This window comes from Malaya genurostris, chromosome 2 (assembly GCF_030247185.1).
Source record: "Malaya genurostris strain Urasoe2022 chromosome 2, Malgen_1.1, whole genome shotgun sequence".
Lineage (NCBI taxonomy): Eukaryota > Metazoa > Arthropoda > Insecta > Diptera > Culicidae > Malaya > Malaya genurostris.
Window position 1 is genome coordinate 70,948,527 of NC_080571.1, and position 23,683 is coordinate 70,972,209.

The window sequence follows — 23,683 nt, forward strand, 5'->3', positions numbered from 1 at the left end:
TATGAATTTTTTTTCTTGGCCCCTCCTGTTAATGATACTTGCTGCGCTTCCTCCCCTATGAAAATACCTTTATTACTATTTCTGAAGAGCAAGAAATAACTGTACCAAATTTTATAGCAATTCGTGCAATAGTTCCGGAGTTATGCCGTTATAAACATTGCATTCCTTTTTTAGAGGCACTTACTACACCCTCTCCTAACAGAATATCCTTATAATCTTATCTAAGTTGTGAAAAAAGTGTCTTCAAAAAGTACCGATTCTCTTTAAATTAGATAATGTTTTTAATGACCACCTTTGTTAAGGACACTTGCTACGCTCCCTCTCCCCATGGAAATATTCTTATAACCATATCTGAAGAGCAAGATATACATGTACCAGGTTTAATAGCAATCCGTTAAGTAGTTTTGAAGTTATGCCATTACAAACATTACACTCCCCTTTTTAAAGGCACTTGCTGCATCCATCCCCCATTAAATTATATCTACGGTATGCAAAATGTTTCTAAGATCTTCAAAAAATATCGGTTTTCATCAAGTTATATGAATTTTGTCATGACCCCTCCTTGGTTATGACACTTGCTACGCTCCCTCCCCCATAGAAATACGCTTATGACCATCCCTGAATAGCAAGAAGTACATGTGCCAAGTTTGATAGTAATCCGTTCAGTAATTTCGGAGTTATGCCATTACAAACATTACACCCCCCTTTTTAAAAGCACTTGCTACATTCACCCCCCATATAATCATATCTAATATATGCAAAATGTTTCTATGGTTTTAAAAAAGTATCGATTCTCGTCAAATTAGACAAATTTTTTCATGAGCTCCTCCTGTTAAGAACACTTACTACGCTCCCTCCCCCAATAGAAATACGCTTATGACCATCTCAGACGAGCAAGAAGTATCTGTGCCAAGTTTGGTGGCAATCCGTTCAGTAGTTTCTGAATTATGCCGTTTTAAACATTACACCCCCCTATTTAAAGGCACTTGCTACATCCACCCCCCATATAGTCATATCTAAGGTATGCAAAATGGTTCTACGGTCTTCAAAACGTATCGATTCTTGTCAAGTTATATGAATTTTTCCTTGACCCCCCCTTGTTTATGACACTTGCTACGCTCCCTATCATATAAATATACTCCCTAAACCATCTCTGAAATACAAGAAGTACCTGTGCCAAGTTTGGTGGCAATCCGTTCAGTAGTTCCGAAGTTATCGCGTTACAAACATACAAACTTACATCCATTTTTATATATATAGATTATGAGAATGATAAACACCAACAATTATTATTGGTGATGATAGATGAATTTTGATTTTTTGGGAATGATAATACTAACACTGCTCAGGAATAGTTTAACCGATTTTACCAAATTTAGGCTCGAATTGATGGATTTAAGATCCCATAGGTTACCAGGAAATTCTAAAAGAATCTGACCTTCGGTTCCGGAATTATAGAGTGAAAAATTAAAAAATTTAAAATATGTAAAAAATCTGTAAAACTGGTCCAATGTATGGGTCTTGTTGGTTTATGACCATGCAAATTTACTGGACTATTCCTACGCCGGAAATAGAAGTCTAAATATCTGAGCTGAAACTTGCATCAGTTTCTCAATTTAACGGCAATTGTCTCGTTATCAGTAACTTTCCAGGAAAAAGTTGACCTGCAAACTAAGGATAACAGTGTGATAAATTAAGCCTCTACTTATCAGCTACCACAGAAAAATAAAGAATTTCGGTTTGTTCTAGACTTTACCAATAAAATATACCAAGTTTGTTTAACTTTTTGAACAAAGTTACATGTATTTTGATTTATTGCAATTGCTTCGATCTTATCTATCGCATTGTTTCACTAGACTCAATCTGTTCTTGAAATTGTGTGTTTGTGTGTAAAAAAACGGGCACAGTACTGGTTTCATTTATGTACAATTCTAATCGCAGTTTTGGATGAAGAGTATTCGATGCTAGTCTTTGTATGTTGCACGTCGCAAGCGCAGACTTTTTGATGGATGCCCCCGTTCGGAAGGGAGTTTAGTGGAGGAGGACCGGGCTGTGGACGACGCTCTTGACGACTGGGACTGGGTGCACGGAGTGGACCACTGGGGAGGAAACGATGGTCTTGGTCACAATTGGGGCATGGTGCACAACGGGGACAGCCTTGATGACCGGGGCGGCGTGGACAATTGGGGCATGGTGGACAGCAACGACTGGGGAGTGGTGGGCCACGACGGCCTTGACTACTGGGGCGTGGTGCACAACGTGCCTGTTATGGAGGAAAAAAACGGCGATGTAAGGAAGTTAGAAAACTGTTCCTGAACTTTCGTCGACTAATTGTAACTCACGATGAGGAATGGCTCACGGCAACGGGGGCAGCATGGACGGCATGAACCACTGGACTAGCAACCACAAGTCCTGGGGCTGGGGCAGCGACGGCGGCGGCGATCAGGCAGGAGAAAACGAACTGTAACGAAGATTCAAACTTTTATCAGTGACCGTTTCGAAACTCCGGCGTCTAGATTCTTCCATATTTTCAAAAGTCCATGCGTGACACGATAATCATCACTTCGAAACACACACACACACACACGCACATAGATACACTTTTGAAAACAAAAAATTTCTTTTGCTACTACTTTGAATTGATACGCACCAGCTTGAACATTTTGGCAGTTGAAGTTTTGTGAACCTAACAGGTTGACTTAGAAAAAGTTTGATAAATCGAACACTTGCGGTGTACAACAATTGACTGATGTTCTGTGCCTAGGCTGACTAGCTTTTATAGTGAAAATCGTCTAGACCGAGCCCGTGATCGTTAAGGAATTGCGCCAGTCTCTCGTTCTCTCACCTGGGCTCACAGCTTCTCAGACTACGGTGGAGGTCCTCGAAAGGTAGAAAAAAAAAAACACTACAAAACTTCAACCAAACCCGCATCCCCGCAATGTCGTGCACTTGTGACACATTAGTAGAAGAGAAACAGAAACGCGACGCCCCGCGCACTGAAAACGAGAGTGAACGAAACCGTGAATTTCGAGATCAGGTTTCCTGAGAGCGCACCTACGGGCCCGCGAGCTTGTTTTTGTTAGCATATTCTTGGACAGGTAATGAACGTGATCACCATGCTCGCGCGGGTCAACCGCCGCCGTCGTCGTCGATCATCTCTCTTTCGTCAACCAGTCCAGTTCAGAGCCGCCGTTGAGGTCAGATGTGGGGTGTTTCGACGATTGCGTCCTCGTCGGCTCTCATCCAGTAGTGGGTCGGTCGGTTGACGCGGGGGCAAAAACATATCTCGGACCTGTCTTCAGCGAAAAAAAAAGCAAATCTACTTATCTACGAGCTTCTTGTCTCGTGGTTCTGGTGGAATTATAATCACGTGTGTCAGAATGGACCGGAATCGACCGTCGAGAGACCCCGAGTGGCAGTGGCGGGGGAAATGTTTTCGTTCCGTCTCGGGGAACATGTACGATGCTGGGCTCTATAGAGGTCTGCAACATATCACAGTTGACGGTTTGGATTCTTGTTCAGCATGTGCAGCGCTGAGCAGCACACAACTTGACTGGATTGGTTTGAACCTATTTCATCTACGAATCTATGACCGCGTTCAGGGGAATATCTAATGTCGGTGTTTTTTCACTTCAGTTTCTTGACAGGTATAACCAGTGCTGTTAAATTGGGATTGTTAAGGTGTGAATAGCATTGTTTCTGTTGCAAATGTTTCCGTGTTCTGCCTTCGGAAGTGTTTCTGGTGGTTCCTGGTGAATGATCTTCGTGATGCTGAAGTGGATCTCCAATGGTTTCGAAGGCATGTGCTTCAAATTTAGCATGTTGCAAAACCGTCACGATTGGATTAACGATCATTAACGCGAATTATAATTTAGATAGCACAGAGTAATACGGAATCGAAAATAAAGAGATGATTGTTAGGATGGTTGATAATTTGAATGTTTTAAAGCTTTAAGTTTCTATTATTTGAAGAAAAACAAATACTTTAGAAATTTCTTTGCAATAATTAAAAATTGTGCTTTTCAATAAGATTAGCATCATCATCATTAAAACCAATAAAGTATGTGAAAGGCTCGGTTCATAATCTGTTATATTTTTACTGTTGCAGTGAAGAAAAGCTTGGCGATAGAGACGCGTCAAGCTTAAAACACACTGCAAACTGTGGTTTGAATCGATGAAAAAGAAAGCGTAATTCACTTGCAGCTTGACCACCGAAAATAATAATACCTCTAGGTCCCATATAAAATAATCGCTATGTTTTGGTTCACCGTTTGATCTAGCCTCTACCAGGGCCGGTGAAAAATGTTAAGCCCAGGTGGATAGTTTTTCGATTTTTTAACAATATTTTTTTTTATTCAATAATATAATATATTTTTAGGCACACTGCTTAAATATTTTGTTTCATTATTAATTTGCATGAAACGTGTAAATTAGAAGTTTGAAGTGTTTTCGATATTTTGTTTTAAAACGAAATTGCACATTTAAGGATTAAATACGCCACGGAACTACTTTGGGGTTATTCGAACTGTTGACATAGGACTCCGCAACTAGATTCAAAATCACTGCCATTATTTGTTTCGAGTATTAGGGCAGTGGCCTTGTCTTGTTCCGAATAAACTTATTTGTGTGTGCGAATTTTCGAAATTAATTCTTTGAGAATTTTAGTTACTCTGACCGTTAAGTTCGTTGGGGCTGATGATGGAAGGTGCTGAATTCGCGCATGTCATCCTGCCGATTTTCGATCAAAATATGTCTCGTGCGAAGCGAACGGCGCATAAAACAAATCCATAAACAGTCCAGTCGCTGATGTGCATAACACATTGCTCAAAAAGTCCCAAGACTGACACAAATGTAAAACTTACCTCATTTTTAGAAAGAACTAACTTTCAGATGTCAAATTTTCACCTTGATCTCACCGTGGCGTTACTTGTTCACTTATGAAAAAATGGAAATAACAAGTTCTGTATGCTGATAAAGCAACGGTTTGATAGGTGTTACCCGCACTCGGATCCATTGAAAATAAAGTTTTGTGTGTATTCTGATTTCAAACGGGACCAAATGATGCAGTCGTCAGAAAAAGTCAAGCAAGTTTTGATATTCGCGACGAATGATCGCAAAATTGAAGTTCGTAAAATTAAATATGCTGAAATGGCTAGGACATTAACTGGAAGCGTTTTTATGATCTTACGCGATAATCTGGGCATATAAAAGGTTTTTTCCAATCGAACAAAAGCAACAACGCTTTAACGATCCAGAGAGCTGTTTGGCACTGTTAAGTCGCAATAAAAATGATTTCTTTATTTTGTATGAAACAGTGAACGAAACTTGGATCCACCATTTTTTCCGGAGTCATATTAGCATTCATACGGAGAAAGTCGTCCGAAAATGTAACAGATAGCTGGAACAATCATGGCGTCAGTTTTCAGATACTCGAGGTATAATAAACATTGACTATATTGAACAAGAAAGCACCATCTAAAGTGATTATTACATTGAATTATTGATGCGTTTGTTATGCGATATCGAAAAAAACATTTTTAACCAAGACAATGCTCCGTGCCACAAGTCAATGAAAATAATGGCCAAATTGAACGGATTAGTCTTCGTTCTGTTTCCTCACACACCATATTCTCAATAACCTAGCCCCCAGCGACTACTTGTGCTACGAAGGCCTGACGGGTGGCCCGCATGCTGGTCATCGACTGGAGCGGTCTTCCGTGGGCGGTGATGGTGATGTTACGGAAGAGTAACGTACTCATTGAAGAGCAGAAATCTCATGAAAACCGGGGAAATCCTGATAAAATGTTTTGGGAAACAAAAAAAAATTAGACCTGGTTCGTTACACATTGAAGTTTGAATCACCAATTATCTAAAATATATAGATTTATCTACTCGAATCGTTGCGTAAAAATATATCCAAGCAGTATGTGTAATGATATCGAAAATCAGTTGAAAAATAGTTGAGATGTAAATGTTCAAACCACCGTTTGTACAGTTTTATTTCCTGTATTTTGAACTTGCACCTCGGTATAGCAAACAAGGACGTAGCCCTACTTCAAAACATTTTGAGTAATTTTATTTTTTTATCGGTACTTTCCAATACACGAGTGATTCACTGATCAGATGCTTAAGCTCGTCTCCTCTGGTTGGAAAAAAGTAAAAGTTAAGTTACTAAAAGATTTCTGCTTACTCAAATGATCCTTGTCACATCTTATCTTTCTGCTGTACCTTATGGTCAAAAAAGAACCGGAATTTTCATTTTAAAATTCCCGCGCTTGTCCAATCGGTAAACTTTTATTCTCTCAACGTTGGCAACACTTTCATAAACATTCTGTCAAATTTTGACGCATATCGTACGATTAGTTTTTGTTTGGCGTCTATACAAAGAAGTTGAAAAATTTTCGTGTGGCGATTTTTATAATGGATGAAAATTTAGAACAACGTGCGTGCATCAAATTTTGTGTTGCAAATGGATTTAAGTGTTCCAAAACGTTGAAAATGTTAGAAAAGTGTTATATACCATTTGACTCAGTTCGACGAGATCGGAAAATGTGTGTGCGTGCACTTTTCGAAGATATTTTTACCGCTCAATTTTCTCAGAGATGGTTGAACCGATTTAAACAAACTTAGGCTCGTTTGAAAGCTACTGTCGGGCTTTTGATCAAGTTCGAAGATCAAATGACTGCGACTTCTGGTTACAGAGATATGTTGGTATAAGTGACGTAACCGACAAAACACTTTACGATTTTTTTACAGTCGGTGTTGAACAGTCGTTCGCACCGCACACGTATAGCTCTTAGCTCCTGAAAAATTTTTCTGACTACCTAGAGTTTCATTGATTCAAGGCTTCAGTCTTTTTCAAGGCTACCTGAATCACTAACAGTCTTTTTAAAGACTAACAATTAGTCAGCCTTTCTCAAGGCTATACAAAGAGTGATATTAGAGTGACTAAGAAATTAATTAGGCTAGCTATTCAAAGAACTATAATTCGAACTAATCAGTCTACCACTAAAAAGTGGTAAAACAGACTACCACAAAAACAGTCTTTATCAAGACTTTTCCAAACTAGGAGTATAATCGAAGACTAATTTAGCCTAGTTAATTTAATTTAAAATTTCATTCATTTCAAAAATGCCTGCGTCCAACCGGAAAGGCAACAAGCCTAAGGCTAAAAATAATTCAATACGGAATTAATCACAATCCGTTATTCAACATTTTTCTAATAACTTATAGAATCTGAATGTAAAAATAAAAGACAACGGACGGATTTCCCTTCCGTTGATTCTATGCCGTCTAACAATATTTACGAGATCCTTCCTGAATCCGATTGTAGCGACATAGAAGAAAATTCTTCAAAAATTCCTAAAATGGACGCTTGTCGCTTGTTATTGATCATTTAATAAAAAGTTATGAGTTAGTGGATATTTGTACATTTCCACTCATTCGGTCAATCACGAAGTGCAACTACGGGCGATCTACTTCAGCTCAGCTCAGTTCAGAAATGAGTTCTCTATCACGCTATTTATGTAAATTATACATTTAGTCTCACTTCTAAGGGGATTAATGACAACTTTAATTATATCAAGAAAAGGGGACAATTCCAAACGAAATTTTTTCTGAAGGCATTTAGGCTCCAAAATCAACCTTCAGAAGCGCAAACAAAAAACGTGGTTTGGAGTAATTGGGACCACTTCTAAGTCGAAAATTCTGATTTCAAGGTCAATTGTGACAGATATTGTTAAAAAATTTTTGCGTGCCTGTGATCGAGTTAAGTCTAAAAATTTCACTCTTTAGATACCTTTAAAATTTACAATTCACTTCCACGTCACTAAACTTTCACTTAGTATAACACGTAACATATAATTGACATGCTGTTTGACAAATTTAAAAAATTAAGTTACGAAGTTCACTGTTTCTATTTGAACCGCTCGACGGAAAAGTATAGTAAAGAGATAATCTTATGTCAGGTCTCAGCTACTCGTGCAATGAAATCGAAAAAAAATAGTCCACTTATGTTTATCAATAACAATCAAAATAAATCGCTTGAATCGAAACAAAACAAGAACTGAAGGTTGCCGGGAACTCCGGCCTCCGATTCGATCGATTCAGTCCACCTGCCGAGACCCATACACATGTGCATTAATTCCATTTAGTATTTCTTGCTGATCATTCTGCCCATTATCGAGCGGGTCTTAGAACGATACCTATCAGTAGAAACGTGATGATGAGCTTCGCTTTGCAGAGCGATTATTGATTTTGGATCCTCGGCAATGTTGTAATTGGAACAATTACCCATACTACTGCTGCCATTGCATTGCAATCCAAATCGGGTAGCCAGGAGGGATTCCGCAGTTTGTTTCCATATAAATAATGGAAGAATAGTTCTAGGCAGAATCACAGTTCAATCAGCAGCAACCAGTTCCAGTCTCGTGATAGATCATTCTCAGTTACACGGTTCCACAGTTTCTCCAACCAAAAGCCTGCAAAATGTTCAAGCTGGTGTGTATTTAGTTTTATTTATTTTATTTCGTTCGCATTCTAAGTTCTATTCCTCAAAGCATAACGAATCGGTTGGGTAGGATTTGCGTGCAGCGGTAAAACAAAATATACCTACAGCGTCGTGGAACGTGTTTAATGTGTAGTGCCATAAAATGGAGCAATCAGTGTCCCATATATAAAATATATAAAATGAGTGGTGCAGTGCCACCGCACCTTACCGCACCATAAACAGTAATTAGTGCTTAAGGCAGCTCAACAACGAAACAACCGGGGCCCCGGTTCCTCCCCGCTTTCGTGTGGTGACCGACCATCTGTGGCCCCGGTAGAACGCGGAGGTTCCTAAACTTGCCCGGCTCCGGCCGATCTGGATACTGGTATTGTCAAGTGCAAATGAGAATTTTTTTTCTCATTCGTAAGTGTTTTTCAAGTACAACCGTTGGCAGTGAGGTTCGCTTTGTCCATTTATCTCTACTTCTATATATATTTGATATGGCATAGATGGAGTCGGGATTTAGGAGTTACTGTAATTGAGTGACAAAGTGCTGTTTTCGATGGCTTGCGACTGGGGTTAATCACTAACGGTAGCGCGGGTTTCATTTAATCGTAATTTGTATAAAATTCGTATCAAGTGGTGTCGGACTCGGAGGTTTTCTATATCATTCCGTCGGACGTTAATTATCACACCCGTGACACTTGCATTCCAGTTTCATGAAAATAATTATTAGGTTTTTTTTCTCTGTTCATGTGAGGGTTGATGCTTTAATAAAAGGAAGAGAAAGTGAAACAACGAAGGGCTTGCGTTTGCCCCTTGGACGTTGCTAGCAATTGTCTAGAATTGGCATACCGGAATCAATCGTCTCAATTTTTGTTATTTTTGAAACAAATTCTCGAAGAAGTAAACGAGTAGTGAAATATTAAATTTGTAATGAAAAAGTTCGACTTAAACAGTGATCTTCAATCTCTGGAAATGCTATGCCATTGAGCTACCCTGGGATGCGAGTATCAAGAGAGTCAGTTTCATTTCACAGAATTTGGTGCTGTAAAATGAATATCTTAGCGATCGTCAAAGCAAGTCGTTTTTTTTTTCATGATAAAAAGTTGTGTTAAATGACAACGGTAACATGTATCACACAGGAAATATTCAAATTATTCAGAATAAAATAAATACCCCCTATAATCACCACGTATATGGTGTGCATCAGTACAACATCAATTCAAATTGAACTGTCATTGTCAGAGGCAAAATTTACACAACTGATGTAACACGGAATAATTTGATCTGTTAAGTGACCATGGTAATTCAATTCGAACTGATAATGCACTGATGAGCCGAAGGCGAAAAGTGATGAACATGAAAACACGTGGGATTTGCACAATCAGATTATTTTGTAATCAGAACACTTCTCATTGCTAATATAAAGCAGATGTAGCGTTCTGTAAGTTGTGCATGCTTGCCATCTGTAAGTTGTGCTTGCTTGCCACAGATTTAAGTCATTCTAGTTGTTTGACGTATTAGATTTTCATGGTTTGCGTTATATATGAAAATATGGAACATGAGAAAATCAGAACTTTTTGTTGTGCAGTTTATGGTTTTACAAAAAAAAATTGGTAGCCAAAAGAAGAGAAAAAAGATAAACCAAATATTCAAGCGTCGCAAACAACATTGGAATTAAATCATAATAATGATGAGCGGTGTAATGATTTTTTTTCTTGGCATTACATTCTTTTTGTGGAACTTGGCCTTTCTGTTTCAACACAGACTTTGCAGCCGATTCTTAGTGTACAGAATCATTGCATGGCTAGTACTATGGATCCTACTGACACTAAGAACCCTTCCAGGTCGGGGCTCGAACATACGACAACTAGCTTGTAAGGCCAGCGTCCTATGCATTGAACCGCCAACCCGAGACTTTGACGAGCGGTGTAATGATGCTTAACTCATTAGCATTTTACGATAAAGGAGTTTTTGATCGGTATTTCCAGAACCGGATACCGGGACGAGTATAACCGAAGTCAATTTGAATGATCATAAACTAGACCAAAAATTTCAAACAGTTTTGTTCGTATTTTTGCATCGTCACCTTAAAAGATTTAAATTATTTTAGCTTGAGAAACTATTTTTTTGCAGTGGCCTACTTGCAACGTATGTGTGGTTGGTAAGGAACACAATTACCAAGTTTGGAATAAATTTCGAAAACAATTTTTTTTATATTTTAAAAATCTTCTTCTGGCATGCGACTCTATTGGGAATATTCTTATTTGAAATTTTGACAAATCGGCATTACAATATTTCGGCTATAGGCATTTTGAAAAAAAGTTTGACCCTTTTCAAGGTATAGTACAGATCAATTTCGGAAAAACAGCGTAGTGACTTTTTTAAATCGTTTATTTATACCCGACTTTAACCTGCTTGCGGTCGTTCGCCGGGTTCGTACAAAACGTGACTTTATGTAATAAAGTCTATTTGTTCAGAAAATTTTGTTCGAATCTTAGACTATGCTGCCAACTTCGAATACGATTTGGTGCGAAATTCGTCCACAGTATCTTTGCTGTCAATTGTCTCGATTCGAAATATCCCATTCAACTGTTATTTTAGTTTTTTAAAATTCATGTTATTTTTAGAAAATTTTTCGTAGATGTATTCAAACAAAAAAGTTTTACTCAAACTTGCGGCCTTTGGAAGAAACATTAATTTCGGGTTCGCGTTGGGTACGGCTAAAAGTTTTTTTTTTATTTTCGACCCGTAGGTCACCCTACCACCTCTACTTGATATCACACATTTGACAGCAGTTGGAGTCCGAGCTGGGCTGGGTTTTGGTTCATGCGAAAACGACATGGCCATTTTATTGATTCATACTAGCGGAAATCGTGTGACCAGTGTTCCAATCATTGCAGTTGGCCGATTTCTATAATAGGCAAAATAACTTCGTTATCGTTCCGGATCGAAGTGGAACGTTTACAAAGATTGCAGTGAACAGTTGGTTTGGAGACAGAAATGAGGTCTTTATTTTCAACGTATAATAAATTTAAAATTTACATTGTTTGAACAATTTGAACAATTTTGTTCGAGCTTATTAGTTTACATGCGGTTTGAACCGTTTTTAGGTCATTCGCAGGAAACTTGTATATTTGTTTTTGGTGATTTCACCAAAAAACCATAAAATTACTAGAATTTACACATTTTGTTTAGTATTTCTTTACAAATAAATTTATTAGCTGAGATCTGACATCACGATACTCTACGCATGTCCAAACGACATGATCAATATCGCGATAGCCTTCGCCACAAGCACAATAATTAGTCTCGGAAAGTCCAATTCGAAGGAGATGTGCATCTAACGTGTAGTGATTGGACATGAGTCTGGACATCACACGAATGAAATCTCTACTCACATCCAGTCCCCTGAACCATGCCTTTGTCGATATTTTAGAAATAATTGAGTGCATGCACCGTCCCAGATCATCTTTATCCCAAGAAGCTTGCCAGCTGGCACTTACTTGAAAATATTTTTGGGATTTCCAACGAGCGTAGGTGTTTCGGGATTCCACGCACTTCGGGTTGCATGGATGTGTCGAAAAATAAAGTTGAGTCAGGGACATTTAGGAGGCTGACCCGGATAGGAATATATCTTGAAGGCTTGATTTCCTTTGACATATGGTTAAAATATACTTTAATGAATCTTGTTTGAGATTGAAGCTCAACTAGCCTTTCGAAGTTATTAATAACCAGGGGATTCAGGACTTCACATCTTATTAGCAGTTGATTAGCAGATATTGAATTCGCTCTAATTTTATAATATGAGAGTTTGCAGCGGCACGGAAGCAAACGCATCCATATTCCAAAATCACAGATTCCAAACGTGGTTGATGCAACATAAGATAATAATACCAAAGTAGTTACCAACTAGAGTACTTCCTTACTTTTGTTATTAACTTGATTCCAAAACATTTCAGTGTACATTTCAAGCTTGTTCTAAATGTGGTATTGAGAGGCTCAATGGAGCATTGTGATACAGATAATGGGATCTCATATCATTTCTCTCTTTCCAAAGTGTTCACAAATTTCTTTTTCTTTCTACTTCCAGATCATTGTCGCCTGTCTGGTGATCGCCGCTGCCGTAGCTCTTCCAGCTCCAGCTCCCGGATATGTTGTAGCAGCACCCATTGCCGTTAGCCACGCGTAAGTCCCAACACAATCACGGCAGCATTTTTTGGTCAATTTCCAGTAACTATTGTCATTCGACTATTTTTACAGACACACCCACGTGGTACACGCGCCGATCGTGAAAACCGTGTACTCTCCTGTCGTGAAGTATCATGCCGTTCCGGTGATCAAGACGGTGCCAGTGATCAAAACTGTTCCGATCTACAAAAGTGTCATAGCTAGCCCAGTTTATCTACATCATCACTAAACGACGAGGTTTAGCCGTCATTGGCCGTAGGTTAATAGGTTTTATTTATTGTCACTGCCGAGGCTTAAGTGCTGAATAAAAAAATCAAACAGTTTTTGAATATAAAATTATTTAAAACTAAATATTTTACTGATTTTTGCCTTTCTCATATCAAAAGGTTAGGCAATCGCTGTGAAAACCGACTTTTGAACGGAAGCCTGGAGGGCCAAGCGTCATATACCATTCGACTCAGTTCGTCGAGATCACAAAATGTCTGTGTGTGTATGTATGTATGTATGTCTGTATGTATGCATGTGTGTATATGACTAATAATGTCACTAGAGATGGCTGAACCGATTTTCACAAATTCAGATTCAAATGAGAGGTCTTAAGGTCCCATACAGAATTCCTGAGTTCCTGAATTTTATCTGGATCCGACTTCCGGTTCATGAGTTATAGGGAGAGGTGCGTTAAATATTTGTGCACCGTCACCTAAACCGGCAAAACAAAATACGCAAAAAAAACTTAAAACTGGTCTCAAAACTACACATATCGATAGCTATTATCAGTAGGCAACTAAACAAACCGTTTCCGGCTATCCTGGTTCCCGGTCTCCGGTTCCGGAAGCACCAGAAATAGTGGTCATATATTCCAAAATGGACCTCACTCACTTTTCTCAGCGATGATTTGACTAATTTCCACAAATATGAAAGATTCAAATGAAAGGTCTCATGGTCCCATATCTAATTCCTGAATTTCATTTGGATCCGACTGTCGGTTCTAGAGTTAGCGGGTAAAGTGTGTTAAATATTGTACACCGTAGGTCTTATGGTCCTACCAAAAATTACTGCATATTTTCGGATGCAACAAAAATTTAAATAGTAAACCCAGTTCGTGTGTGTGTGTGTGTGTGTGTGTGTGTGTGTGTGTGTGTGTGTGTGTGTGTGTGTGTGTGTGTGTGTGTGTGTGTGTGTGTGTGTGTGTGTGTGTGTGTGTGTGTGTGTGTGTGTGTGTGTGTGTGTGTGTGTGTGTGTGTGTGTGTGCGTGTGTGTGTGTGTGATTCAAATGAGAGGTCCTACAGTCTTCTGAAAACTTCCTATTCCGGAACTAAAGCGTCCTAAGTAAAACATTAACAAATTTTATGGGTATTTTTTAACGAACGATGGTCAAAAACATGTACAAATCCCATAAAACTATCTGATAAATTCTTTTAGTTTGCAGAGATTGTTAGTTTGTGAGCATCAAAACTTAATTCGGTACTATTGGCCCCCTTTTTTCCTGTTCCGAAAGCACCGAAAGTGGTGAAGAAATACTTCAAAAACAGAATTCACTTCGATTTCTCTGCGATGCTATAACAGCCGGTAGTGCAGTAATACCACTGTACAGTGCTCAGTGGTCTGAAAGGGGAAATTAGCGTGACGAAAATATTTTCACTATTAATATTAGTTTTTTGTAGTTGGTGTTTTCACAAAAATTGTTTGTAATCAAATGGCGCTCCGTTTGATGGAAAAAGTTACTAGGGTGGTCTTTATTTAGATTGAAATCTGAAATCTAACTTTCTTAATTGAAATCAAAAACCGTTTTGTTGTACAGTAAAGATGTAGAAAATTTTATTTTGAGCAACTTCGTTGAAAAAGCACCTCTCTAGCTCTTCATTCGATCGAGTTACATTGATTATCCCGAGTAAAAGTAGGGTGGCTCCCAAAAAATCACTTTTTTGTTCTAACTTTTTTGTGAAACGTTCTATCGAAAAGTTGTCTTTAGAAGAGTTGTTGAACTAATCATTGTGCACAATTTGGTCCAACCAAGCTTTTTCATATGAGCTATCCGTAAAAAGTTATGATTGTTTTTTCATCAAAAACTAGTCAAGCTTCAAATATCAATATTCATTAGATGCCAGATCGATAAAAATGTATCCTATACGGTTCCTGAAAGGTTATAGTATAAGTAAAAAATTAAAAGAAATTTAGAAGGGTGTTATTTTTTTAACTTATTTAAATTCGTTTTAAAAATACTTTCAAAAAAAAACTCAAAAACATTGCATAGCTCTTAAACGCCTTAACGTATCAACATACTTTCTTCAATAGTAGTATCAAATTAGTTATACAAATATTCCATACATTGTCCGTTCGAGAAAAAAAAACTACAGCCGAAAATAGATTGCAGAACAATTTTAATTCATTTATTACCAACATAACTACTTCAATTGAGTTTGAGCAGCTGTGGATTAGATATACTGTGTAATATGGTTATTCAGAATTAGTTGGCCTTGATAAATTTTTGAATATAAATTTTCATGGTCTCGACAACCATTCCAAAAAGCTGGTGCAAGTTAGTAAAATTCAAATATTTTTATCCACATCGTGCCAAGACGCCTATGACACTGGCCCTTCTTTCTCGTCCACTTGTGTACCGAATAGCCTGTAAAAGCCGAAAAACGACGCACAATGAGTTTTAATTCGAATAAATACATTCTACTCATTTTAACAAACTAATGATTTTCTTGGGTTTTAGAAAGTGCTTTGTCTTACAAAAATCTAATTTAAATAAGTTAAAAAATAACACCCCTCCAATTTTCTCTTAAATTTTTACTTATATTATGTTCTTTCAGGATACATTTTCATCGATCTGGTATCTAATGAATATTGATATTTGAAGCTTGACTAGTTTTTGATGAAAAAACAATCATAACTTTTTACTGGTAGCTCATAATAAAAAGTATGGTTGGGCCAAATTGTGCGCAATAATTAGTTCAACAACTCTTCTAAAGACAACTTTCCGATAGAACGTTTCACAAAAAAAGTGATAACAAAAAAAGTAATTTTTTTGGGAGCCACCCTACTTTTACTCGGGAAAATTGATGTAACTCGATCAAATGAAGAGCTAGAGAGGTGGTTTTTTCAACAAAGTGGCTCGCAATAAAATTTTCTACAGCTTCATTGTACAACAAAATCATTTTTGAGTTGAGTTAAGAAAGTTATATTTCAGATTTGAATCTAAACGAGGACCACCCTAGTTACTTTTTTATCAAAAGGAGTGCACCGGACCTGGTGTAGTGATGTCAATAATATAATAATAATAGTAATGATAATAATAATAATAATAATAATAATAATAATAATAATAATAATAATAATAATAATTATAATAATAATAATAATTATAATAATAATAATAATAATAATAATAATAATAATAATAATAATATTAATAGTAATAATAATAATAATAATAATAATAATAATAATAATAATAATAATAATAATAATAATCCTACTACATGCTTTATGCTGCTGATTCATGCTGTTTAGATTGACTTCCATATGCAGAAGGAATAGAAATGCAGCCTCGTTTGTTAAATTTTGTTTAATTGGTTTAATAAAAATAGAGCATGAGATAGTAAGTCTAGGTTTAACTAAGTTCAAAACTGTTTTAACTTGGAGGTCATATTTGTTGCTGGCAAACGAACCAACTTCGGCTTCGGTTTCGGAAGAATTAGGAGTGATGATCAAAAATTGAAAACAGGATCTCACTCACTTTTCTTCAAGATTGCCAAATCGATTTTCACAAACTTATAGGTTCAAAGGAAAAGTTTCATACGAAATTCCTAAATTTGTTGTGGATACTATTTCCGGTTCCGGCACTACAGGGTAAACTGGATTTGTAGAGTTTCTAACTTAATCTAACAAGTCCGAACAAATTTTTCTTTTTCTATTTAATGAACAGTTGTTATAGCGAATTTCACAGTAATATATATGATGTTATGAATAATACGAGAAAGGTATCATTACACCACTAGGTGGATTAAAACAGGCTTTCCGAAACAAATTACGCGACTGTGCTTAGTGTGGCCATGAATCTTGAATAGAAATGTTTCAAACATCGTAATAGCTAATAACTTTTTTCGAACAGGAAATCCTATGAAATACAACCAATGCCGTCATAAACATTCCCATGTAGCTTTCTAATTATGTTCCTACACCGGTCGTGTCACAATATCTGAAATCTCATAGCACTGAACTACACATAGAAGGCAATCCGGACAGCATTCGTTATCATGGTGAAACAATCCTCTTACCATAAATGCAGTGCATAGTTCACTTTTGCATAACTGCTCATCGGAAGCGCAGCCGTTCGCATACGGACGGGCAAGGAAGTTCCGGATATGTTCGGAAAGGTGCATCGTCGGTTCGTGCGGAATAAGGAAGCCAATTACAAAACCAGCACAACCCCATCCATGGCAGCAGACGAGGAGAGCTCAACAATCGCTGTGAAAAGACGCCGTCATCGTTTCGTTTTCGTAGTGGAAATTCGATTCAGAAGATGCGGTTCAATTGAGATTGATGGCAGATCGCGGGAATCTCGAGTCGTCAATTGCTTACCGCGAGCTCGAGTTACTCAAGGTCCAGTTAGGCTTCAGATTCAAGATCATGTGTGTGTGAGTGTATGTGGATCCGCACCGAGTTCTTTTAAATACTATATGGTATATCATGTTCCACGCTGCTTGCTGATTAATTGTGTCATTATTTTAATGAGATGTAGCTTTGCTACGTCGTTGCACTTCCACTAGAACCAGTGTCAACAGTCAGAGGATGTCAGACCGGTAGGATGTTCAAATGGTCACAGCAAAACCGGAGCTTCTAGTTATTTTTTTCCCTCCTTCGCTCGAACGAAAACGTACCGTCAGTACCTCAAAAACCATCACAAGAAGAATTGAGCATCTCAAAATGAACCTTTTTAATTTATGGCGCCCTTTTCAAGAAGAGCACTCCTTTAGACACATTGACTGCGCGCATCCGAAGAACAGCTCTCTGGCTCTGGCTGCTGCTGCTGCTGCTGCGACTAGTACCAAGAGTATTATTTTGTTACAACTGCCATCCCGCCCGTTTCTCCAACCCTTCCAACCATTTTACAATTCACACGTGGGTAACTGGGCCTGGGATTACATGTCTGTCTGCTTACCTATATTTGCAGTGTGCTCATATAATTTTACTTTGATCTGTGACTCTGGCTGAGAGATGGAAACGAATGTGTCTCGAGCATGTAGCTTTGCATCAGGACAAGGCAAAAGGTACACGTTTGGTACGAGTACGAATAGCCTCGCAGCGTTTCCATGTTGCTGTTGTTATTATTGTTGTTGTTGTTGTTGTTGATGTGTTGCGTAATAATTTGATAGGGCACACATGCCTGACTCCACGCGTGGTGGCACTTCAATTGCACAGAGGGCAGATCAAGGAATGAAGGTTCAAGGTTACCGTGGTGGTGCTGGATCACATCAAGATGCACTTTAAACGCGTTGCTCCGCGGCCGAATGCTGGGATGGAGAAGTTGTAAAGTTTTGCGTAAGTGACACTGGGTCAAAAATGACCACTTTTTGTCTTTGGAAAAATATTATTTTCACTCGAAAGCTACAACCTTCAGTTACAAAACGCATTTGGTTTGAATTATGCATCGCGAAATCGAAACCCACAATCGACCCACAAAACAATCAGAGATGACCAAATATTGCTCGGGCCATTTACTGTTCGAATAGCCACATTTGCCCCGGTCTCCCCTTATGCATTGCATGATTCGATTGTTAAATTGAGATTGATCATCCGAATTGCTTAGCCAACTGAAAATTAGTATTGGAAATACATAGAATATTTAGGAATATCATAACCTTATATAAATGCTAAGAATTACGGTATAACACATGAGCTGAAGTCACCTTTTTCCAGTTAATACTGACCTTTAAAAGACAGCTGATAAAATTTAATGATATTCTATTCATTAGTTGATTTCATTGATTTATTAGGCTAAGAGTTACGCTACTTTTGTTATTTTCAGAACAATGGATCAAAAACAATTTCGTATTTTAATTTTACACTGCTTCTTGATGGGAAAAAGGCAGGTGGGTAATGTCACAGACATAACTGGAGGACGTGAATACGAATAAAACTGACATGTTTCTTTCTCACTTAGATAAAGATAATTATTCGTATTAGATTGTGTGAATTTTGCAATTTTCATTGCTTCGTTTCCAGAATTTTAACGATATACTACAGTATGACTAATTGATGGCAAGCATATTCTACCATACAATTTAATAACATGGAACAAATGCAGTTTTTTTTGTAGAGAACTAAAATTCAAGACCTAAACTCGAAATCTGGAGCATGTTCCGAATTCAGGTGAAAATTTTAGGTTTGCAATCTCGATCAAAAAATCAGGTCATAAATTTAGTTCTAGAATTATGGAACTGAAATCATTTTCAGAATTTTCCGAATTGCGTTCTATAATTGATTTCTAAATCTGAGTATCAAACCTTAATAAAGGAACTAAATTCAGTTCCAAAATCTAGCTCCAGAAGCTATTTTCCTAATTTAGTTCCAGCTTGTAGATTCTGAATTCTGGAAATGAATACTGAAACTGAATTTAGGAATTAAATTCTGAAACTGAATACAGAAATTAAATTTTAGTTTTAAAATCAGTTCTAAAATTCAGAGGTTTGGATGATATCCTAAAACAGATTTCTGAATTCGAGTCCCGAAATAAGAAACTAAATTCAGTTCCAAAATATAGTCAAGAAACCAGTTCCAAAATCCAGAGTTAGGATTCAGTTCCAGAGTCATAGTTTTAAATTCTGAATCTGTAATATGGAACTAAATTTTAAAATTGAAGTATGAAACTAAATTCAGAACTTAAAATTAGGTTCAGAATTCAGGTGGACCAGAATCCAGGTTCTGAGTTCAGTTCTACAATTTAACCAAACATTCAGTTCTCTGCTACTGCTGGTTAACTGCTAGCCACGATGTTCGAAGGCGAAAGAGAGCATGACCTGAGCGTTTATCCCATGTCATGCAGGAGATTTGTTGTTACTGATATTGGTGAAAGAACCTCACCACGATATCCAGTTGCGTCTAGCGCACTAGAAAAAATAAACGATTTTCGGTCAAGGTTTACCTATTATACTCATCTAGTAGAACATCGGAATTGATATGTGCCTGACTACCGCAAAACCGTCGTCCGAGTGCGAAAAAGGCAAACAATCGTGATGAGCTTTCCTCAATGTTTTCAAAGGTTTTTGAGTTATTTATGGTTGTTTTACATTGTTGAAAATTTAATCACAAATTCCTGATTATATTTCCGATAGCATGAAGAAAAAATTAGGTTCGTGGGTTGAGTATAACAAGAGAAATTCACGATCAAAAACTTATCACTATCCCAGAGGGTAAATTTAGAAAAAGCGCCTCATAGTAAAGTAAGTCGTATTCACGACAAAAATTAATGTTCAAGCAAAGCAATGGCCTGAAAAGTGATATGGAGACTCGGCTTCATCAGAACCAACAATAAAACGTTAGTTTGCTGACTTCAAACGTGGTCGTGGAGACACCGATGATGCAGAACGCAGTGGACGTTCAAATCAGGCGGTAGCACCAGAAAATATTAAGGATCAGTTATGATCAGTTTTTCACCAATGTTTGATGGAAAATTGCTCATGCTTCACGAATGTAGCTTGAATTGACCTAATAAAATAGTTAGCGACATTGCTTCAATGCATTTGTATTAGATCGCGCTACACAAAATGAACAAAACTAAATATTTTCTGTTAAGAAGTATTTTCCCGGAAAAAATAACAGCTTTACGACAACCTTTAATTTAAGGTTTTAGATTAGGATTTTCGCTATTCTTGAATTGCAATGCTAGGCAGAATGAACTGATTTGTTTATTTTTCAACCATATGGAAGATTTATTGATTAAAATCAGGAAAAAAAAGCGCAGAATTTGTTTTAAAGACTGTCCCAGAAAGCATGGATGCAACCAAAAACCGCTGGCATTTCGCAAAGGTTCAGAATCTGTCAATTTTTATGGCTGCGTCCTGTTGTCTACACTCTTCTCTAACCACTTGTGCAGTTGTTTATTCGTTTTCATTAGTTTGTTTCGAAATGCGTGGACTTTCAGCAGAACAACGTCGAAAAATTGTGTACAAATGGTGCACAGAACGCGGACTGTCACTGAGAAAGATAGCAAAAATGGAAGGAGTAAGTGAAAAAGCCGTGCGAAATGCAATCACCTTTGAGGATAAACCGAAAACGGGTCGAAAAAAAGGTCCTGCTAACCCTCAGCTGGATAAACGTATACTGAAGGCGTTCGAGTAAAAAAGGAGGTTTTAGTTCGGGATGTGGCCAAAATAGTGGGCACCTCGAAGACAAATGTTCTTCGTGCTAAAGAACGTTTGAATCTTCGAACCTATAACAAGCAGAAACAACCTAAACGTAGTCCGAAACAAGAAGCATCGATCAGGCCGAGGGTTCGAAAGCTGTACAATACGATTCTTGCTGGACATTTGAACTGCATAATCATGGACGACGAAACCTACGTGAAACTCGATTAGAAATCCTTGCCGGGACCACAATATTATACGGTGCGAGAAGGGCAAGTGATAAACCAGTCCGAGACATCGATTGAAGTCGAAAAATTTGGTAAGAAAGCTATGGTCTGGCAAACAGTTTGTAGCTGCGGTAAGATTTCGAAACCCTTCATCACCACTGCTTCAATGAACAGCGAAATATACACCAAGAAATGTTTACAAAAACGACTTCTATCCATAATTCGAAGCCACAAGGATTCTGTTGTCTTCTGGCAAGATCTTGCTTCTTGCTACTACTCGGAATCAACAGTAGAATGCACTATGGTCCGAAACGGGAAATTAGGGTGACAAAAATATTTTCACTATTAAATATTAGTTTTTTTTCAGTTGGTGTCTTCACAAAAGTTATTTGTAATCAAATGGCGCTCCTTTTGATGAAAAATGTTACTAGGGTGGTCCTCATTTAGATCGAAATCTGAAATCTAACTTTCTTAATTGAACTCAAAAATGATTTTGTTGTACAATAAAGTTGTAGGAAATATTATTTTGAGCAACTTTGCTGATAAAAGCACCTCTCTAGCTTTTCATTTGATCGAGTTACATCAATTTTCCCGAATAAAAGTAGGGTGGCTCCTGAAAACTCAAATTTTTTGTTCTAACTTTTTTGTGAAATGTTCTACGGAAAAGTTGTCTTCAGAAGAGTTGTACTAATCATTGCGCACAATTTTGCTCAACCAAGCTTTTCATACGAGCTACCAGTAAAAAGTTATGATTATTTTTTCATCAAAAACTAGTCAAGCTTCAAATATCGATATTCATTAGATGGCAGATCGATAAAAATGTATCCTATGCGGTTCCTGAAAGGTCATAATATAAGTAAAAATTTAAGAGAAAATTGGAAGGGTGTTATTTTTTTTTAACTTATTTAAATTAGTTTTAAAAATACTTTCAAAAAACTCAAAAACATTACATAGCTCTTAAACGCCTTAACGTATCAACATACTTCCTTCGACAAAATGATAGTATCAAATTAGTTCTACGAGTGTTCCATACATTGTCCATTCGAGAAATGAGACACTGAAGAACTACAGCTGAACATATGAAGAACTACAGCTAAACAATGGCAACACTACACATGAATTGAACTTTGAATCGCTCCCAGATCCACCGTATTCGCCAGATTTGGCTCCCATCAACTGGGCTGTTCGCAGATCTGAAAAAAAGGTTTGCCGTAAAGAAATTGTGCACGAATGAAGAGGTTATCGCTGAACCTGAGGCCTAAGATAAATCATTTTACAAAAGTGGTATTGAAATGTTAGAGTGGCGCTGGAATGATTGCGTTACTCTTGATGGAGATTACGTTGATGAATAAAGTTTATTTTGAACCAAAAAATCGTGGCCCGGGGACTCTTCAACCCATGTGTTATGCGTTATAACAAATATATTTGATACTAGCTGAATTACCCGGCATTGCTCGGAAATGTTTCGCGAAGGTAAGGTCACAAAAAAATTCTACAAATTGTCCTGCCCATTACTCTGGGCGTGGTGAAACACAACATAGACGGTAACCGGATTTAACAATACTCCGTACATGTTCAGATAGAGCACGGCCAGTGTCCCATCTCAGATCTCAGAATAGTCATAATTTTCACGGTATTCTAGACAATTCGCGACAGTTTTATGTTTGATCCCTTTTGTTAGGAGCATTTAAACACCCTCGCGAAACGACCGAAATTAGCTCTGTGCCTAATTCGTATTACTGTTTTTTGAATTAGTTGATTTTAACAACAAAATAACTATTAAATTAGTTAAAATTGACAATTTACTTTGCTGAAAAAAATTCTAATTTTTAGAGAATGTGTTTAGTTAGCGAATATCCTGGACACAAACCAGCAATATTTCAATCCAACACGAAATTGGCAGTGGGAACTAATTTTGTGATTAAATTTAGAAAATTTGACTCCTATCTATCTGTCACCGTCACTGCTGAAAGACAGCACAAAGAAAACAACAATGAAATTGGTTTTAACAACAAGTTGTTTAGCCAAAAACTCACTAGAAGTGTCAAAGCAAAAAAATCCATTAAAAATAAGATAGTCATGTTGAAACTGATTGCAAATTGTTTTGATGTTTTTCGCATGTATATCAATATTTAAATTGCGTGAACTCTTAGTGGAAAGTGGAAACTTTATTCAGAATTTGTGCGCATTTGATTCGATTGTGCGTAATCATGTTTTTACGTGGAACAGTGAAGCGAGTTTCGACTTCGTTGTACTCTAATTGTATATGTCAAACGAAGTTCATTGTATCTTCCAATCTAAAATGCAACTGGTGTAGTCTTAGTAGATGAAGGCTTTTTCGGAACAGAAAGAAAGGTAGGTTTATATTTGTTCAAAACATAATTTTGGTCCAAGAAAATAAGATCCTTCACAATTTGTGT

At 37.4% G+C, this 23,683-nt stretch overlaps 3 protein-coding genes across 4 annotated transcripts in view; 1 reads left to right on the plus strand and 2 right to left on the minus strand.

The window, feature by feature from the left end:
- The window catches only part of LOC131432208 (neuropeptide SIFamide receptor-like), a 401,852-nt gene that overhangs the window by 53,873 nt on the left and 324,296 nt on the right, over positions 1-23,683 (minus strand). The gene's annotated exons all lie outside the window — the stretch shown is intronic.
- LOC131432209 (larval/pupal cuticle protein H1C-like) lies at positions 1,774-2,794 on the minus strand. Its single transcript, XM_058598343.1, has 3 exons — positions 2,651-2,794; positions 2,343-2,461; positions 1,774-2,263 (listed from the first exon to the last, which is right to left on the minus strand). The coding sequence occupies exons 1-3, from the start codon at positions 2,660-2,662 to the stop codon at positions 2,032-2,034; spliced, it is 363 nt and encodes a 120-aa protein (XP_058454326.1). The 5' UTR covers positions 2,663-2,794; the 3' UTR covers positions 1,774-2,031.
- Positions 8,355-13,033, plus strand: LOC131432211 (uncharacterized). Of its 2 annotated transcripts, none has more exons than XM_058598345.1 (3): positions 8,355-8,499; positions 12,585-12,679; positions 12,755-13,033. In XM_058598345.1, the coding sequence occupies exons 1-3, from the start codon at positions 8,488-8,490 to the stop codon at positions 12,909-12,911; spliced, it is 264 nt and encodes an 87-aa protein (XP_058454328.1). In that variant the 5' UTR covers positions 8,355-8,487; the 3' UTR covers positions 12,912-13,033. The 2 variants fall into 2 exon arrangements, with proteins under 2 accessions (XP_058454328.1, XP_058454327.1); XM_058598344.1 differs by lacking the exon at positions 8,355-8,499 and adding an exon at positions 8,561-8,946.